Source organism: Humulus lupulus, chromosome 3 (assembly GCF_963169125.1).
Source record: "Humulus lupulus chromosome 3, drHumLupu1.1, whole genome shotgun sequence".
Taxonomy (NCBI): Eukaryota; Viridiplantae; Streptophyta; class Magnoliopsida; order Rosales; family Cannabaceae; genus Humulus; species Humulus lupulus.
Genome location: NC_084795.1, coordinates 95,788,490 through 95,805,469, shown reverse-complemented (window position 1 = coordinate 95,805,469; position 16,980 = coordinate 95,788,490). Strand labels below are relative to the sequence as shown.

The 16,980-nt window shown below is 31.3% G+C and overlaps 1 protein-coding gene and 1 long non-coding RNA gene across 3 annotated transcripts; both read right to left on the bottom strand.

Moving 5' to 3' along the window:
* Nucleotides 1-1,533: 1,533 nt before the first annotated feature.
* LOC133822993 (truncated transcription factor CAULIFLOWER A-like) lies at nucleotides 1,534-8,256 on the bottom strand. Of its 2 annotated transcripts, none has more exons than XM_062255518.1 (8): nucleotides 7,737-8,256; nucleotides 4,573-4,657; nucleotides 3,904-3,968; nucleotides 3,657-3,756; nucleotides 3,295-3,336; nucleotides 2,947-2,988; nucleotides 2,555-2,700; nucleotides 1,534-2,000 (listed from the first exon to the last, which is right to left on the bottom strand). In XM_062255518.1, the coding sequence occupies exons 1-8, from the start codon at nucleotides 7,919-7,921 to the stop codon at nucleotides 1,901-1,903; spliced, it is 765 nt and encodes a 254-aa protein (XP_062111502.1). In that variant the 5' UTR covers nucleotides 7,922-8,256; the 3' UTR covers nucleotides 1,534-1,900. The 2 variants fall into 2 exon arrangements, with proteins under 2 accessions (XP_062111502.1, XP_062111501.1); XM_062255517.1 differs by having other exon boundaries at nucleotides 3,904-3,977; nucleotides 7,737-8,255.
* Nucleotides 8,257-11,533: 3,277 nt separating this feature from the next.
* Nucleotides 11,534-12,938, bottom strand: LOC133821266 (uncharacterized). Its single transcript, XR_009887423.1, has 2 exons — nucleotides 12,810-12,938; nucleotides 11,534-11,763 (listed from the first exon to the last, which is right to left on the bottom strand). It is a non-coding gene; the product is annotated as an uncharacterized LOC133821266 (long non-coding RNA).
* Nucleotides 12,939-16,980: the final 4,042 nt, after the last annotated feature.

Genomic DNA, 16,980 nt, shown 5'->3' with positions numbered 1-16,980 from the left:
TCTGGCTGAGGTCGTGGTGGGTGGAGGTCCGGCTGACTGCAAGCCGTGGTGGTTTTTTTTGGTCTGAGAGAGAGAGAGCAAGAGAGAGAGAGAAGGGAGTTAGAGAAGGAGGAGAGAGAAGGGAGTTAGAGAAAATAGGAGAAGTTGAAAAGTGAAGGGTAATTTGGGGAAGAAATTGAAAAAATAGGATAACTTTCCTATATTTATTTTTTGGGTTTAATTTTTTAACTTATTTAATTTTTTAGTATATAATAGCAAATTTCCCTTATAAATTTACCCAATAATTTTATATAAAATATTTTAATTACGAATATATACATATATAGATCGCATCAACCCAATATATAACATATACGAAGTTAAATATGTATATATGATCATTTTTTTTGTTGTTGAGGGGAGTATATATGATCATTGATCATGATGAGTTTCTTGGTTTAAAAATTTGCGCAAAAGCCGATTATTAAATGATGAAAGTGAAAATGACACAAAAGTACTTGACATAACTAGACTTCAGCATATATAAAATTTAAACACTTTGCCAAAACTAGAGACACAAATATAAAATAATATATATGAAAATGGTTTTATGCAATAAAGTCAATAAGAGAATGACAAACTTTCAAAAGTAAAAACCAGCTGTATCACAAATTCACAATGCGCAGTTACCAGTGTCACCTTGGAGAGGGTTAATGTGTTGGTTGGAAGAAACACACGTATAAAAAGCTAGTTGAGTGAGCTGGTGGTACATCACACACTTCCTCTCTAACTCTAGTTCAACTAAAGTTTATATAATTAGGCACATCATGATGAAAAATATGAAGCTACATCACAAAAGCACAAACAACTACTGGTATATATAAAAATTAATGCACATACATAAAAAAAATTGTAAAAAAAAGGCTATATATATATACACACACCTATACCTAGCCGGCCTGTCCTTCAAGATTTCAAAGCTAGTGCCTAGTAGTACTAGGAAATATGAATACCTCTTTAAGGGTCTATTTTCTATGTACACATTTATTCACTGAACGTACTACATATATTTTGCTACATGGACAGAGTACTAGAAAATACTGTTTATTAAAGTTTAAAATTCTTGTCAGTACTTTACGTCTAGCTAGCTCAGGTCTATAAATTTAGTTTTGTATTTAGTACTCAAACCATATATGAATTCAAACAGAAACCTATTGACTGTATCTAAGATGACAAGATATAACGATGTTATCATTTTACATTAAAAATAATATAGTTTTGCATCCAACTTTGAGCCACACGCACATATATATATATATATGATGATATGCATGTATATATGGAGAAATGACAATTGACATAGATATTTCCCTGCAAACACACACATATATATAATATATATATAATATATATTGGAACTTGTCCGAAGATTAGATGGATGCTGTCAACGCAAAGATAATATATATAGATATTATATGCTCATTTGTCATGTTATAGATATGTTCTATATACATGCCTCATACCTCATATTCCTAGATCACAGCACACTACATATGCATATAGAAAATATAGTTCATATATATATAGTTAAAAATTCCTTGTCCCTAATTTAATCTAATTATATATCAAAGTTCCACAAGTCAGGCATTATACAACGTAATAGTACACGCATGAAAATATGAAAGGTCCCTCATGACACAATTGTCATACATATATAGCTACGTAGTAATACTTTATCACATAGTGTAGCTTTTGGTGGATTATATATATATGTTTATATATATAGATCATGTGGGACTTGAAGGATGATGATCTCACCAGTCCACGTTCCACGAATAAAAACCCAAAAATTTAATTCCAAATTAAAAGAGATGGGAGTCCTCTTTGAAATATATATATATATATATATAATATTTTATTTTCATGCAGCAAAGCATCCAAGGTGGCATGAATATAATGGCTCAAGAGTGAGGTCCAGATCGTTCCTTCTAACTTCTTGGGTTCCATCCTCGTAACTTCCCCTGCACAATTGAGAATGCATGAACTTTAATTTTGATGCATCTGCTTATAAAACCAGAATGCACATTTACACTAGCTGTATTTTTTTCTTCCTTGTATTCCCTAGGTAGTAGAGATCGACAGATTAATGAATTAGATAAATAGAAAAGTAAAATGGACATATACAATATTGAGAGCAAAGACAGCTTTTTCCTTTGAGTATAGAGATATTTATATCTATATCTATATATATTTATATTTATATACACTATCTACAAGTCTACAACTGCTAGTAATACGATCATTAATTATATATGTGCTATGTGATGCTTGGATGCAAAATAATATTGTACATGTTCACATATGAGAGATATACACAAGCATGTATATGTAATCATCTACCAAATGAAGTAGCTGCAAATTAAAGCATGCATATATACATATATATTGGCAATATGCATATACATACGTACGGAAGTAAATTTAAAACATTACAGTTGTTTTTGGGGTACAGTTAAAGCATAGAAATTTGAAAAGAATAATGTCCGAGGAATATTAGTAATGATTATATATATACCCAATGTTTAAGCAGGGAAGTGGTTGTTGAAGCAGGTAGGTTGATGTACCAGGGCCATGGTTTTGCTGCTCCCACTGCATCTGTTGCTGATGCTGCTGCTGCTGCTGCTGCTGCTCTACTGCCACCATTTTCCCCCTTTCCTTGATCTTGATTATTATTATCCATTTCCAAATCAAACGTAATCGTATTATTACTCAATTTTACACTCTAACTTTTAATTAAATTGGCACTTATGTATCACTTTTAATATGACACTATGCTAAATTAATTAATTCAGTTGTCATAAAAAATTTTGCTATTGTTATGTGTTTGTATACTGAGATAAATTCAATATATATAAATGTAGTGCATGTGTGCCTCTAATCACTATTTATATGTTATTTATTATGTACCTTCTTTTCCAGCAAGTTGTTCTCCTCCCGCGCTGCCTTCTCCTGCCACGTATATAAATACATTAGAAACTAAAAACGACAAAATTCTTAGGTTTCAAAAATAATTTCAGTGTGCAATTCGACAATATATAAATAATATTCCTAAATACGTACCAAAGCTGCATATTTCAGATGTTTATCATTGTTGTAATGAAAAATATGTACTTTGGTGTTTCTTACATGTGAACAAGTAGCAATATCTTCTTTGCACAATGAATTAACATCATTAATATATGAATTTTTTTAACCATTGACTTATTAAAAAGAAGAAAAGTAAAATTAATGTAACAAATTAGCTAGTGGGGCTACCCTTTTCTGAAGATCAGAGATTGTCTCGTTCATGAGTTGGTTCTGCAACAAGGGGAGAAGAATAGTTTTAGTGTAAACTACATATTTTTAAAGTATATTATTATGATGTGTAATGTGTGCAATAATAAATAAATATATTTAGCTATAAAAAGTGTCCGAATTAATTACCTCCTTATAACTAATAAATATATTTCTTTCAAGAGACTAATTAATCACATTAAATCAAGTCATAACAAGAGAGTTAATGATGAAGATTAGAAAATGGTAAACCAAAACTTGATCTCCGATTCCCTGATGTGTAAGAGTCACTAGTCCATTAAGAAAAGGAGAAATAGAATAGCAGCACTAATTAGTTAACATACTCTTCTTGCTCGAATTTGTTTAAGGGAAATATCAATTTGTTGCTCTAAACCCGTGAGATCCTTTAGAGTCAACGAGTCTAAGTCTTCTCCCAAGTAGTGCCTGCAAGGATTTTAATAACGTAATAAATACATTCCACAAGAACATATTTGAGCTTCTTCACATAAGAAACTAATGCAATAAAATAATGTTCGTAACAATTAAAAAAATATATATACTAATAAAAAAAAGTTTAAATATAGTACGTACCTACGGTTCCTCTGCAAAAGCTCAATTTTAGCCGTGAGTCTAGAGTACTCCACGGTCCAGTTTCCCTGCATAATCTATGACAATACAAATCAATAAACCACATACAGTTTTTGGTGTCTACTAATTAATTTGTCCCTATTTAAAACAAGACATAATTATAATAATACATATAATATAATATGATTTGAAATAAGTCTTGACCTACCTACTTGACATAAGAGTCATGAAAACTAACTAATTATATTAGCTTAGTCCTAAAAATAAAAAAACGCACATAAAAATTACCATAGAGGATTTATTTATTTATTTATAAATTTTCTTTTATTTGAAGATTGATTAGAAAGTTGAAAAAATAAATATAAAGAAAACTATTATTCTGAGAAATATGAAAAATCATTAGTTAAATGGATAGACTAGTTAAACTATAGGGGATAAGGGTTTTGAAATATTCAGAAAAGAAATGTTTAGAAAAGAAGGGTTAAGAAACATTTATTAGCTAGCTAGGAGGCAACTCCTAAAGCAAACAATTTAACCAGTCATGAGTATTTAAAGATGTTACTAGCTATAATAACAGTCTGTTGATGACAATATAAAATTATGACAATGCATATATAGAACAAGCAATAATATGCATACAATAATTATATGAGTGAATTAAGCAAGAGGAACCTGTAATTGTGTTTCAGAATCCATTGACACCAACTGTCTCTCTGCATAAGAGTATCTCTCATAGCGTTCCAATATCTTCTCCATGCTGTAATGTAATTTTGAATCATTAGAAGCTTAAACAATATGTAACATTATGAATTGAGATCGATCTCCAAAGAAATTAATCACATTTATATAGGAATAGAACACAAAAATACGTCATAGTTTAGGGCGGAGGGAAGCATATAAAATTTTATAATAGTCTTTCAGTTAAAGAAAGTAAAACTTTTGAATAAGAATTTTAGCGTAATTAATAATCTGGTCTCATGTAACCACAACAAAGCATGTATTATATTATAACTATATATATATATGTTATGCCAACAAATAAGAATCCTTAGCTGCATGCAGGAGACTTATATATGTAGTGACCAAAAGTAAATGGAGGAAAACTAATTAATGTACATCAAATGATCCAAAGTTTAGCTCCTGATATAAAACGACATGATTCATAATTCTAATTAGTATTTAAGTTAATTAATTGGGGCATATTGTTGTATATGTTATCCCTATCTTAGCTCTCTAGCTTGACACATACTAGGAAGAAATATAATTTTTCTAATTAATTAATAATGGTTCTTCTAATTATCTGAAATATATAGTACCAGTAGACATTCACAGTGCTACATATGCAAGAAGTAGCTGAAAGAGTACATCTTTCTAAAGGTCTATAACAACTATGATCCTATGAAGGGATCAACAATATTCTAACTAAACACTAGCATTTGTTTTAAAAGAAAAACCGCTTTATTATAAATAAAAGTACGTACACCATAAAAACTTTCCTTCCTCAAAAATGAAAAGAAAGTATACCCCAACACCAAGAGCAACTTCTATACATATATAATATATATACATAATATCTAACGTACATAGGGTAAATCTTCATAAAGGAATCACTATATGTTCTCGTAACTTGCCTTCAAATATATATTATATCAGCAAACTAAAGAGTACCATCATACTAGATATCATATGTACCTCAACCAATCAAAATATGTATACATAAATAAGTATTTATATATTTAGTATTTACAGTTTCACACCATACTTCTGGATTTTAGCATTGATCACTAAAATTTAAATCATGGCTGTTATATAATCGTCAGAAAACATAGACACAATATGGGTTTTATAGATCCACGAAGGGGAATGTGATTTCAAATCAAATAAGAAAAGGTATGCCTTTTCTAGGGTACGGATGAACTTCTTTAGTTTCATGGTAGACAGACAATGCCCCACCAATAGTAAAATTGTTCAGTGATCATTAACTAGTCTTAATTAGTTAATACTTATAAGATCTAGCTAGAATCATGTCATTAACGTATATAGGACAAATGACCAAACAGCTAGTTACTGAGCTCATATCATCATTGCTTACCCTTACGAAAATCTTCACTGCAAATCTAAATCAAATTATTAGCTTATTATTTAAGATATACCCCGGTATTGATTCAAACCATATGATATACAATAATGGACACATGTATTTACAACAACATGGCACGACACAATATTTACCAAAGTATTGTTCTTTCCACTGAATTACCAATGTGTAGGATGCACATATAGATATATATAAATATTTAAATGGAATTTTTTTTAATTCAATACATATATATGCATGAAGTAGTGAACTCATGACATAAAATTTGTTCCTTTAGCCAAGGACCTAACCTTGCTTATAATATAGGACAAGAAATAGCTAGGCATAAAAATTTCTTATGAAAAAGTAAAAACCGAAAGTGGCAGATACTTTCTTTCTTTTTTTTTTTTTAAAATGAAATGAAGGAGTAGATTTTTTTTTTAGTAAAAAAAAAAGAAAAAAACAAACTCACGATATTTATGATTAAGTGGAAATTCATTAAGAATTTAAGATAAGACAGTGTTAGTTCAAACAACACAAACATGATAATTTTAGGGGAAAATTGATCATTTTAATGCGCCTTAAGTACTACTCTATTCAATCTGTTTGATTTTTTTCTTCTTCTTCCATCATATAAAAAATAGATTTATAAACTGTTTTCTTTTTCAAATAGATCTATATTAATTCTGTAAATAACACCAAAAAGTAATTGTTTTTTTAAGCAAATTAAAGATTATTCATTTCTTACAACATTATTTTAGTCTCCTTTTGAAGAACATGAATATAAAAACCAAGCTATAAGCATGTATAAGTATAAATATGCTTCCTTATATATATATATTATCATTTACTTAAAATTTAGTTAATATAATCATGATTGTTAAGAAAATGTGCAAGAGATCTCCAAGAGCTGCAAGACTCAATCTCCTCTCTTTGCTTGAAAAAAGAGGCTGGATCTACGTGTGCGTCTTAGATACTGTATAAAGTCAATAACATTGTATTCACTGAAATTAATGAACAATAAATAAGAGGGTTAATTAGTGATCTACGGCAGTAATTTATAAGACAACAATTTAAGTACAAATGTCTCTGTTGTTTTTAGCGGTGAAGATATATATGATATATAAATTGATTGATCATTAAAAATTATGCGCAAAAGAATTTAAAAAATAATGAACAAACAATATAATAAATATGTATATAATATTGTGTGTTTTAATAATATATATATATATAGTTGAAGAACTACTCCGTAGAACACGGAGGATGAGGTACATGACCTTGTGAGTATCTCAGGGGTTTCATAGACTAATTGATCAGAAAACTCACAACTTAAGCTCAGTTCAAAGTACATCTGATTCAGAAAAATACTTTAGAATCGTGCCTTTGACTGATGATCAGAGTACTCGAACTACTATACACTCTACATCTCATAACCCTAGTACTCAACATCTCTTGTTTAACTTATTACTACAAATTACAAGACGGTGGCAGAGAGGAGTGTTTGGTTAAAAAGTACTACTTTATTATTATTGAGCTTGATAAGTCAAATCTTCCATTGATCCAGACTTTTTTCTGAGTTATTATATATTCGTGTTCAATAGAAGTACTAGAAGAAACCTATCTATATTGTAGACAATATATACCAAGAAAAAAACCAAGAAATAGAAGATGGATTTGGTTGTTATTATGTATGTATAATATATATATATAGAGAGAGAGAGAGAGAGAGAAATTAATATAGATAATATTGCAGTACCAAGAATCAGTGGAGTACTCAGAGAGCTTTCCTTTGTGGGAGAAGACAATAACAGCAACCTCAGCATCACATAAGACTGAGATCTCATGGGCTTTCTTCAGTAAACCATTTCTTCTTTTGGAAAAAGTGACCTGCCTGTTGATCTTGTTCTCTATGCGCTTCAGCTCAACCCTACCCCTTCCCATTTTTCAGTTTCTCCTTATATATATAATATATATATGATATTTCACTTTCTTTTCTACAAATTTGCTCTATTAGAAACAAGCCCAAACAAGCAAACTTCCTGAGGGAAAATCCTAAAAAAAGAAATTCAATACCTGAAAACTGAAACCCAACTAAGAGAAAAGAAGGAAAACAAAAATAAAAAAAGAAAGAAAAGAGAGATACAACTAATATGGTAATGGTATGCCTTCTTTCCCTTTGTTACCAAATGTGAAGTTGTCTGAGATAACGTATGGAAACTCAATACATATATAAGAGAGAGAGAGAGAGAGAGAGAGAGAGAGAAGCAGTTTGGGATTTTGGTGGGGTGGGGTGTGTGGTATAGTGTGTTTGACAAAGAGTGGTTTTTAGTGATACAAGGCGTGGTAATTTTTAAGGATGTGCTGTCGAAACCCCATTCGTTGGAGAAGTGTACAGCTATGTTATTTTCCCTTTTCACTTTTCTTTTTTTTAAAAAAATAATAATTTTACTTCTTCACTTTTGATTTGGTGTTTGATTGCCAATAAATGGTAATACAAAGCATCCATTTACTCCATAAACGTGACACCATATCAAAATTGAGTAATGGGTGAAAATAAATAATTTTTTTAATATTATTTACAATAATATGACTATTTTTTATAATTAAGAAAACCTTAGGATAAAGTGTCAAGTGTGTATAGAATATTATTTTGTAAAAATTGTTATAAAATAATAAATATGCAAAGTAATCATTATATATGTGTTTAACGCCTAAATCGTGACAACCACTAAGCGGTAGTTGTAGTATAATCGGGCGGTCGATCCATAAGGAGGTAACCTAAAATCAAAATATTAGTAGAAAATAACGCAAAAAATTAGTAACAAGAAACAAATAAGAAATGGAAACGAAAAGAGGTTTGAGATTTTTGTGTTGTCTTTTTGATTAAATGAGATAAGTGAAATAAATGTAAGATGTAAACAAGAGTTTGAGAAATTGAAAGGTTTCAAAATCATCCATATGCTTGTTTAGTTACTTGGTTACTTTATTTACAAAAATGCACAAGTAAATAGTTCACATCCCAACATTTACTTGGAAAATCTAACACTAAAGTCCATATTATTTTCTAACAAAAGTCAATTTGAGTTATAAAGTTCTTTACTTTAAAAGCACAATGTTAATCTTATGAAAAATCTAAAAATAACAAAATACCCAAGGGCAATAATGCAATAGAAGATTAGACATAAAATTATGTCTCAATATTACTTTTACTAATTAGAAGCACATAGAAAGAGCATGACTAATCTTATACACTATTAGCATAAGTAAATAAAGATAACAAAATAGAGATGGAGATGAAAGAACATAAATAACTCAAATATTTTACATTAAGAACATAGTAAATCAAAGTAGCAAAATAACATCACTAGCATATGGAATCATCCGTAACCTTCCTAAGAAGATTAGGATATTATGCTCATGATTCTCACAAAATTCTAAGAAGAAAGTAAGCAGAAATTTTGCTATAATTTCTTTACTCTAAAAATTACATACCAATTGTAAAGAAAAAGTCTCTATTTATAGATGGAGAAAAGGACTAAAAAGAAATTAAATAACAAAATGGAGTATACAAAATAAATCTGAAATATTAATAATAAAATATGATTTTGAAAAATCAAATCTTATTATTAATATTACCCTAGCTATTTTGGTGTAGGGTCAATATGCCCTTTTTCTAAAGCACCAAAAAAGATGAGCTTTAAAGCTCAAAATGACAATTTTTCAAGGCTCAATACCCACAAAATATGGGTTAAAGGTGGCTGGTGGAAGAAGTGGGTTTTGACCCTTTTCCAGCCAATGAAAATGTGCCACGTAGGCAGGCTGCTGAAGGAAAATGGCTCTACTTGGCTTTGGATGGACTGCTGCGTTGGGCCTTTGGATTAGGCGTGAGCTGCTGAAGGGCAGCTGGAAATGGGCCTTCGTTTGGCTTGCTAGGCTTGTGAAAGGAGGAAGAGCTGCTATTGAAGGAGGCTTGGGCTGTATTTGACGTTGGAGGCTTGATGCCGAAGGAAATTGAGGATGGCATGGACACATGGCGCAAGGAGGAGCAAGGAACCTGGACACGTGGCGCGAAGGGAGCACGACACCTGGTAGCTGGGGGAAGAGGAAGGAAGAGCTGGGCTTGGGCTTGGAGCTTCGATTTGGGCCAAATTCTGTCAAAAATGCAATTTCCTTCATTTTCTTTTTCAGTTTTAACTATTTCTTTGTTATCTTTTTTTATTAATGTCCAAATGCAATTTATTTCCTGAAAGTTAAACACAAATTAAATTTAAAATTAATATTTTCAATTATAAAATATATTACAATAAATTCATAAAAATATTAATTAAAACTTAATTTATTTTACACTTTAAAACCAATAAATTTGCATTTTTTAGCACTAATCAATATGTTGACTATCTTTTTCGCTATCAACCTAATATGAGAGTTTAAAGAAAATAATAGAAAAGAACACAAGGGTTTTACGTGGTTCAGGCTATAAAAGAACCCTAGTCCACAAGTCTCTGGTATTTAGTGAGCTTGAAGCTTGTTTGAGCAAACTTCAATGGTAGTTCTCAGGCAGTGTATATATTGCATTAATTATAGAGTTTCTCTCTTTAAAAATCTGAACCCTTTACAAGGAATTACCACAACTCTATTTATAGAGGTTGGGGTTATTAATGTTAACCATATATATTTAATACAAAATTTTCCCACTGTTGGGGTATTCTAAATAAAGACTACGACCCAAACAGATTGCATGAGGCCCATTGCAGAAAGTTGTCAACCAACTTTATGGGAAACATGCCCCTGACGGTGTCAGGGTGCAGCTACACGTTTTCCCTATGTCAGGCGACGTAGTGGGAAATGTCGATTTTCGAGTGTACGAATCGACACCACTACTCGAGTATTTTCCAAAAGTTTGTCAGACGATCTTCTGGTGGCTCATATGCACAGTAACTGACACCTAGCAACTCGTCTAGGTTCCGAGGACAAAGACCTAGACATGGAGGACAACTGACAGAAGAAGGAGCGAGGATCTCACTTGGAGGCATCCACACCTCGAGGACGGACCTCGGGGGTGGCCTCCTTTGGAGACATCCGTGTTTGGCTGGCTCGGGGTACCTGGAGGAGTTCACACCCCGAGAACATCATACCTTGTCTATTCATTACACTGCAAGAAAAAATGCTTTTAATAACACCAAAAATGTGTCATCAAAACATACCATAACACTTTTTGATGTGTTAAGACCGACTATGTTATCGTAGGTCAGGGTACTTTACATAACACTTTATCATTGTTATACAAATGTGTTATTATACTGTCAACGATAACACAATTTCTGTGTTATTTTAATAAATAGATAAGTGTTTAATTATGTTATTTATAGTCGATTATATTACACATTTCAATACTTATAAATTTGTGTTACACTACACTTTAGTATAACACTTTTTTTGTGTTATACTACACTTTAGTATAACACATGTGTTATATTAGCTTAGAGAAACATAATCTTTTTTTTACTTACACAAAACTAGGAAAACAAATATGAAAGTTGAAGCCAAATAAGGTAACATAATAGATTTTTATTAATTACTCAAATGTAATTACAATATTTAGTCTACTAGTCTAGGCTTAAGAAATCATATTACAACACAATTTATGCCCAATTCAGATTCCTTTATCACTAAATACAAAACAAGAAATGTATACAAAAATTAGTGAAATACATTCTTCCATTCTAAAGGCCTCAACTACAAATGTTGTCAAGAATTGCTCCAAAGAAATCATCTCAATATACCTGCACATTGTAAAAAAAAAGTCATTTTATTATTAAGAACATAAGACTTAAGCTAGTTTCCACCTGTAAGCATATAAAGTTTAAATTAAATTTGTAATAACTCCAAAACTTGACGAAACAACAGGGTATAGCAAGATGTACTACCATGCAAAACAACGACTGAAGCAATAAAACATGCAACTTAAAACAAGGCTAGTGAAATGTATCAAGATAACAAATATATATCATTCTCAATAAATGTAAAGTAAGTATAGACTTGGAAATGTTTATCATATTAAATAGAAATAAAAAAGAGGAAAAATCAATAAAATGAGTGTTTCATATCTAATGGCATAATAAATGCAAATCCAAGAAGATAAAGATGATAATGATGGTGATTTGTTCCAGGGCTTCACCTTTTCCAGAGTAAAAAAGCAGAGCAGACCAGGTAAATTTGCTTAAATCAAAGATCAATTTGTTACGTGCACTAAGCCAGATAATCACAATTGACAAAAGAAAAGACTATCTTAAATTCTTGACACACTAAACTTCAGCAGGAACAAAATTACCATTTACATATATTTATATATATATGGCTAGTGTCAAGTAATAAACCACACACGCACATAAGCTGGAACTTAGATTGAATGGAAAGCATTGAATATTCACTATATTGAACTAGCTATCCAATTAAAGGCACATGACTAACATACACTACTGCAAATAAGAGCTCCACTTAGCTTGTCCTGTTTCTTTGTTAGAAATCACATCCTTCTCTTGGGTAGAATTCTTCATTTCATTATTTATTCTTTCTATCCCTATACATGGAGTTTTAAATGATCTATATGATGATGTTTTAAACAACATCATAGACTTGGCAGATTTTTTGCACAACTGAAAATAATCAATGAATATAAAAACATAGAACCAGTTTCCATTGCTTAGAACTAAGAAGGATAAATTTAATGTGACATGACATTTATACAATTAACCAAAGATTAATAGTGATGGCCAGTCTCCACCTAGTGACCATCTATAAGATACAAATCTGAAAACATAATACATACCATGGTTTGCAATTTCTGTATCTCAGCAGCCTGACCAATGAATCTCAATTGCAGCAGATCTTCGAAGGAAATCAATGACATCACTTTTAACACTGAGTTCCCTTTCCTTTAAGACAAGAATATCCCTCTTAGCCTACAATCTCCAATGACAACATTAACTTTAGCATCAGAATGACATCTTAGCAAAAAATGGCAGATAAAAGGCATAAATAAACTACCGACCAGTTGCAACCTGAAGTTTCTCATACGAAGCCTGACACTCAATAACTTCAGATTTTGATTTTTCAATTTGATCTCTCACTAAGAGGTAGGCTTGGGAAGAGGAAATACATGCTACATTCTTCAATTTGCTCTGTCCATTTGCGAGAAGAGTTAGCATTAGTGAAATGATATTTTAAAGTAATAAAACCAGCACACACAAAAGACTAGTTATACATTAAAGTGCCCTGCAAGTTAGATAACTGCTGCGATATATGTACTCTCTCTTCATGAAGACCTTTTATTTCTTTAAGCCGGCAAGAAGCTTGATCCTGCAGAGCTCAAATCAGTTAGAAAGGTAAGTGTTCGAAAGAAAGGTAATTACACTCATTAATTCTTTAAGAGAAGTCTCCATATCTTGTATATCTTTTACTTTATCTCTAACTTTGTCACTACTAACATGCTTGCTCCCTAAATTTAAGACAGGAATGCCTGCCACTTTTGTGGCATCTCTCCGAGCTTTGAGAATCACTAGTTTGCAATTACTCTCTTCTAGTTCAACAACTCTATTTTGTAACTCCCCTTCATAAAACCAATGCACTTAACATTAGCTTCACAGAACATTCAGTTATCCTCCAAGACAATGAAAACTATAAACAGCTAAACAATGGAAATAAAAGCAGATAAGAAAAAATGTTCCAAATCCAAGTTAAAATCACACTGTCACAGAGCTTCAACTACGACATTCATCAATTTTTTTTAGCAATTAAAGGGGAAAGAACAATCAGAGAGTAAGAGAAACAGTGAAAACACAGAATTGTAAACAATGAAAACACAGAATTATATTAATTTGGTTAGTTTTTCATTCTTTTCTAGCAACTAAACAGCCGTTAAAACCAAAATACTCCAAGAAAGTAAAGAAAAGAAGAAAGTACCTGCTATTTCCGAGACTCTTCGTCCAGTGCCTTCTTTTGTTGTTAATTAAGCAAGAACTAATTTTCTCAAGAGGGAACAAAAATAACAAAAGAGACCATATAAATTAGGCAACTTAATTTTTCTGATAATGTTGAAGACCATATAAGCTGTCACTATTGCACAAGAAAATGTTAGCATGTACTCTTATTTAAAACAAAGAAAAAATATATGAATGAAAGTAAAAAAAATATGATAGTCTTTCTACTATCACTCTATAAATAAAGCCATATGCAGAATATAATAAGTTAACAATTATTCATTAATATAACAACTTTTAAAAGTAACAAAAAATATAGTCTTTCTACTATCACTCTATAAAACAGAGCATAATTTGATAGTAAGTTGATTGAAAATAGCAAAAGATATACAACAATTAAACCTACCCATTTGAACCATATTACACATAACTAATGGTAAAACTTACCAAACTAGAGAAATCAAACTCAAATCCTTATTACACATAACTACATAATGGTAGAATTTAAGTTTATTGCAGTATTTCTTGATACAAGATATGATAATCAATTAGTGAACCTTAATCAGTAACATCAGGTGCAAAAATAGCTTAAGAAAAGCATGTTAAGAGCTTACAAAGAGATTCAGAATGTGGTCTTTCATTGTATCAAATAAGCAGCATTATCCCTTTCCACAAATATTCAAATAAGCAACTATATTTTAGGGAAAATTTTAGGACATTCATAAACAAAACAAATCAGATTGGCATGGAATACTTGAATGTTTAATCTCCACTTACAAACATGGAAGAGCGAAAACTGAAGTATTCTTTAAACAGAATTGAAGGCAGTCACATACCCTGTGTCTGGATCAATAACTTGAACAATTGAAACATGAAGAGGAGCTTCAACCGTAAAGATCCCACCTTCATGACCTTGGCCTTGCTTGATATGCTTCTTAACCTGCAGACAAGAGAAGTTCATCATTATCAAACACTATAGTCTTATCCACAAACTTCACTCAGACAACATCACCACACAGATCAAATAACCACAAACAAGCATTACGTATTAAAAATTAACATTTCATATTAGTAAAATGGGCAGAATTTTGATAAAATATTTTGTAAACTTAGATTACACCCTATACATAGTTGAGAAGAACTAGCACACTCAAATTATAACAGTTCATACATAATAGAAGTCCTGAAGAAACTCTCTCACAAAGCTAGTTCTCTCTTTCTTAAAGTCTAATCTCTAAAAAATATTGTATTATAGAATGAGGTATATGCCATTCTCTTTGGTTTTCCTTTGTTAAGATTTTTAGAGAACTTTTCATCCTCTGAAAAACAACTATCAGTGTAATTTACTATTAACACAGTTAGAAGAATAGTCTATCAAAAAACTTGATCTTAAACAAATATCCATAAAACAAAGATAACTTAAAATTTTAATTTAACAGGAGTACTTGGTCAAGTCGGCTTGAAGTACTCTGCTCTTTGTATTGAAATTGAATAAGCTGAACCTTTGTGTGACGTCTTCTTTATACTAATATCATTATATGGCACCAACCCCGTACTTTCCCTTTTTATGTCTCAATACCTACAACAACATTATTCTTATTTCAGAAATTCCAAGAAAAATATATCAGAGAGAGCATAGTTACCAATGTCTCTTTTATTCCACAACTAAACTCTCAACAAAAATTTAAAAGACTAAATGACAAACACGAGATCACTTCACATGAGTATATGTAGAAAGCATAAGCTTAGATATGACCACGAACTATGACTTTAGATCATTAAGAAAACATGTAAACAAAACCAGAGAACTATATAAATGATATTAGAATGTCAAACTATGAATGCATTGCAAGAGAAGGGAAGCTTATAGATTACCCCTAACAATGTGGCCAAGATACGAGCTCCACTGCATCCTAATGGGTGTCCCAATGATACAGCCCCACCATGTATGTTAAGGCTTTCCTGAGATATTTGAAAATTGGAAGAGTAAAAAAATGTAGATAAGGATAGAGGCAAAATGGAGCAAAGCTGAAATGCATTGTGGACAGATGAATGACTATACAAATTGCAGAAAATGGAAGAGTGATCACATTTAAAATAGCATACATTTCAGACTTAAGAGTAAATCAACTTGAAAGAAATTATCTAATTTTCTCCAAACTCACAGGATTAAGACCAAGCAGCTTTTGATTGGCTAGAGTTACAACCTAGAGAGAAGAAGGACAAATATAAATGAATGAAAAAAAAATGCTTACTAAATCGGGAACAGTATAGGGATTACAAGTACTAAAATCTTACAGAAAACACTTCATTTATTTCATAGTAATCAATCTGAGAAGCATCTAAACCAGCATTTGAAATAGCTTTTGGTATCATAAGGGCTAGAGCAGTTGTAAAGAATTTAGGTGCCTGCAAAGATAATCTTCTTTGAGCTATGTTTCAGCAACAGTAAAATAGAACTAGGAAGCCAATTCATTAGAGTACCTGAGCTGCATCAGCATAGCCCTTAATCTTTGCAATTACTTACAATCCAAGTTGAAGTGCCTTCTCTCCACTCACTAGGACTAATGCAACTGTACCATCACTATTATTCATGATAAAAACCAAACCATATTAAGGCAAGTTAAAATCTGAAACCCTAGTCACACACACATAAAAATAAGAAAAAGGCTGCCCACAGAAAATAAACCAGTTTTGTTGTAGCATAAACTACAATAAGTGTTGCACACCAGTTGCTTAAATGTACAAGAAAGTAAATGAGTATTTAGATAGTACAAGCCTCTAAACAGAAGGCACAGGAAATAATATATCTGATTGCATTACCACACTAAGTTAATAATTTTTTTTCAGCATTGGCGGCGAGGGGAAAGAGAGAGGTGGGAACCTTATGATTGAAGCATTGCCAGCAGTAACAAAGCCCTCGTTATGCTTGAAACTTGGTCTTAGCTTTCTTAATTTTGCAACATCAAACTATGAAGAGAGACAAAAACAAATTAAAAGTATTGAAGCAAGTATTGAAAA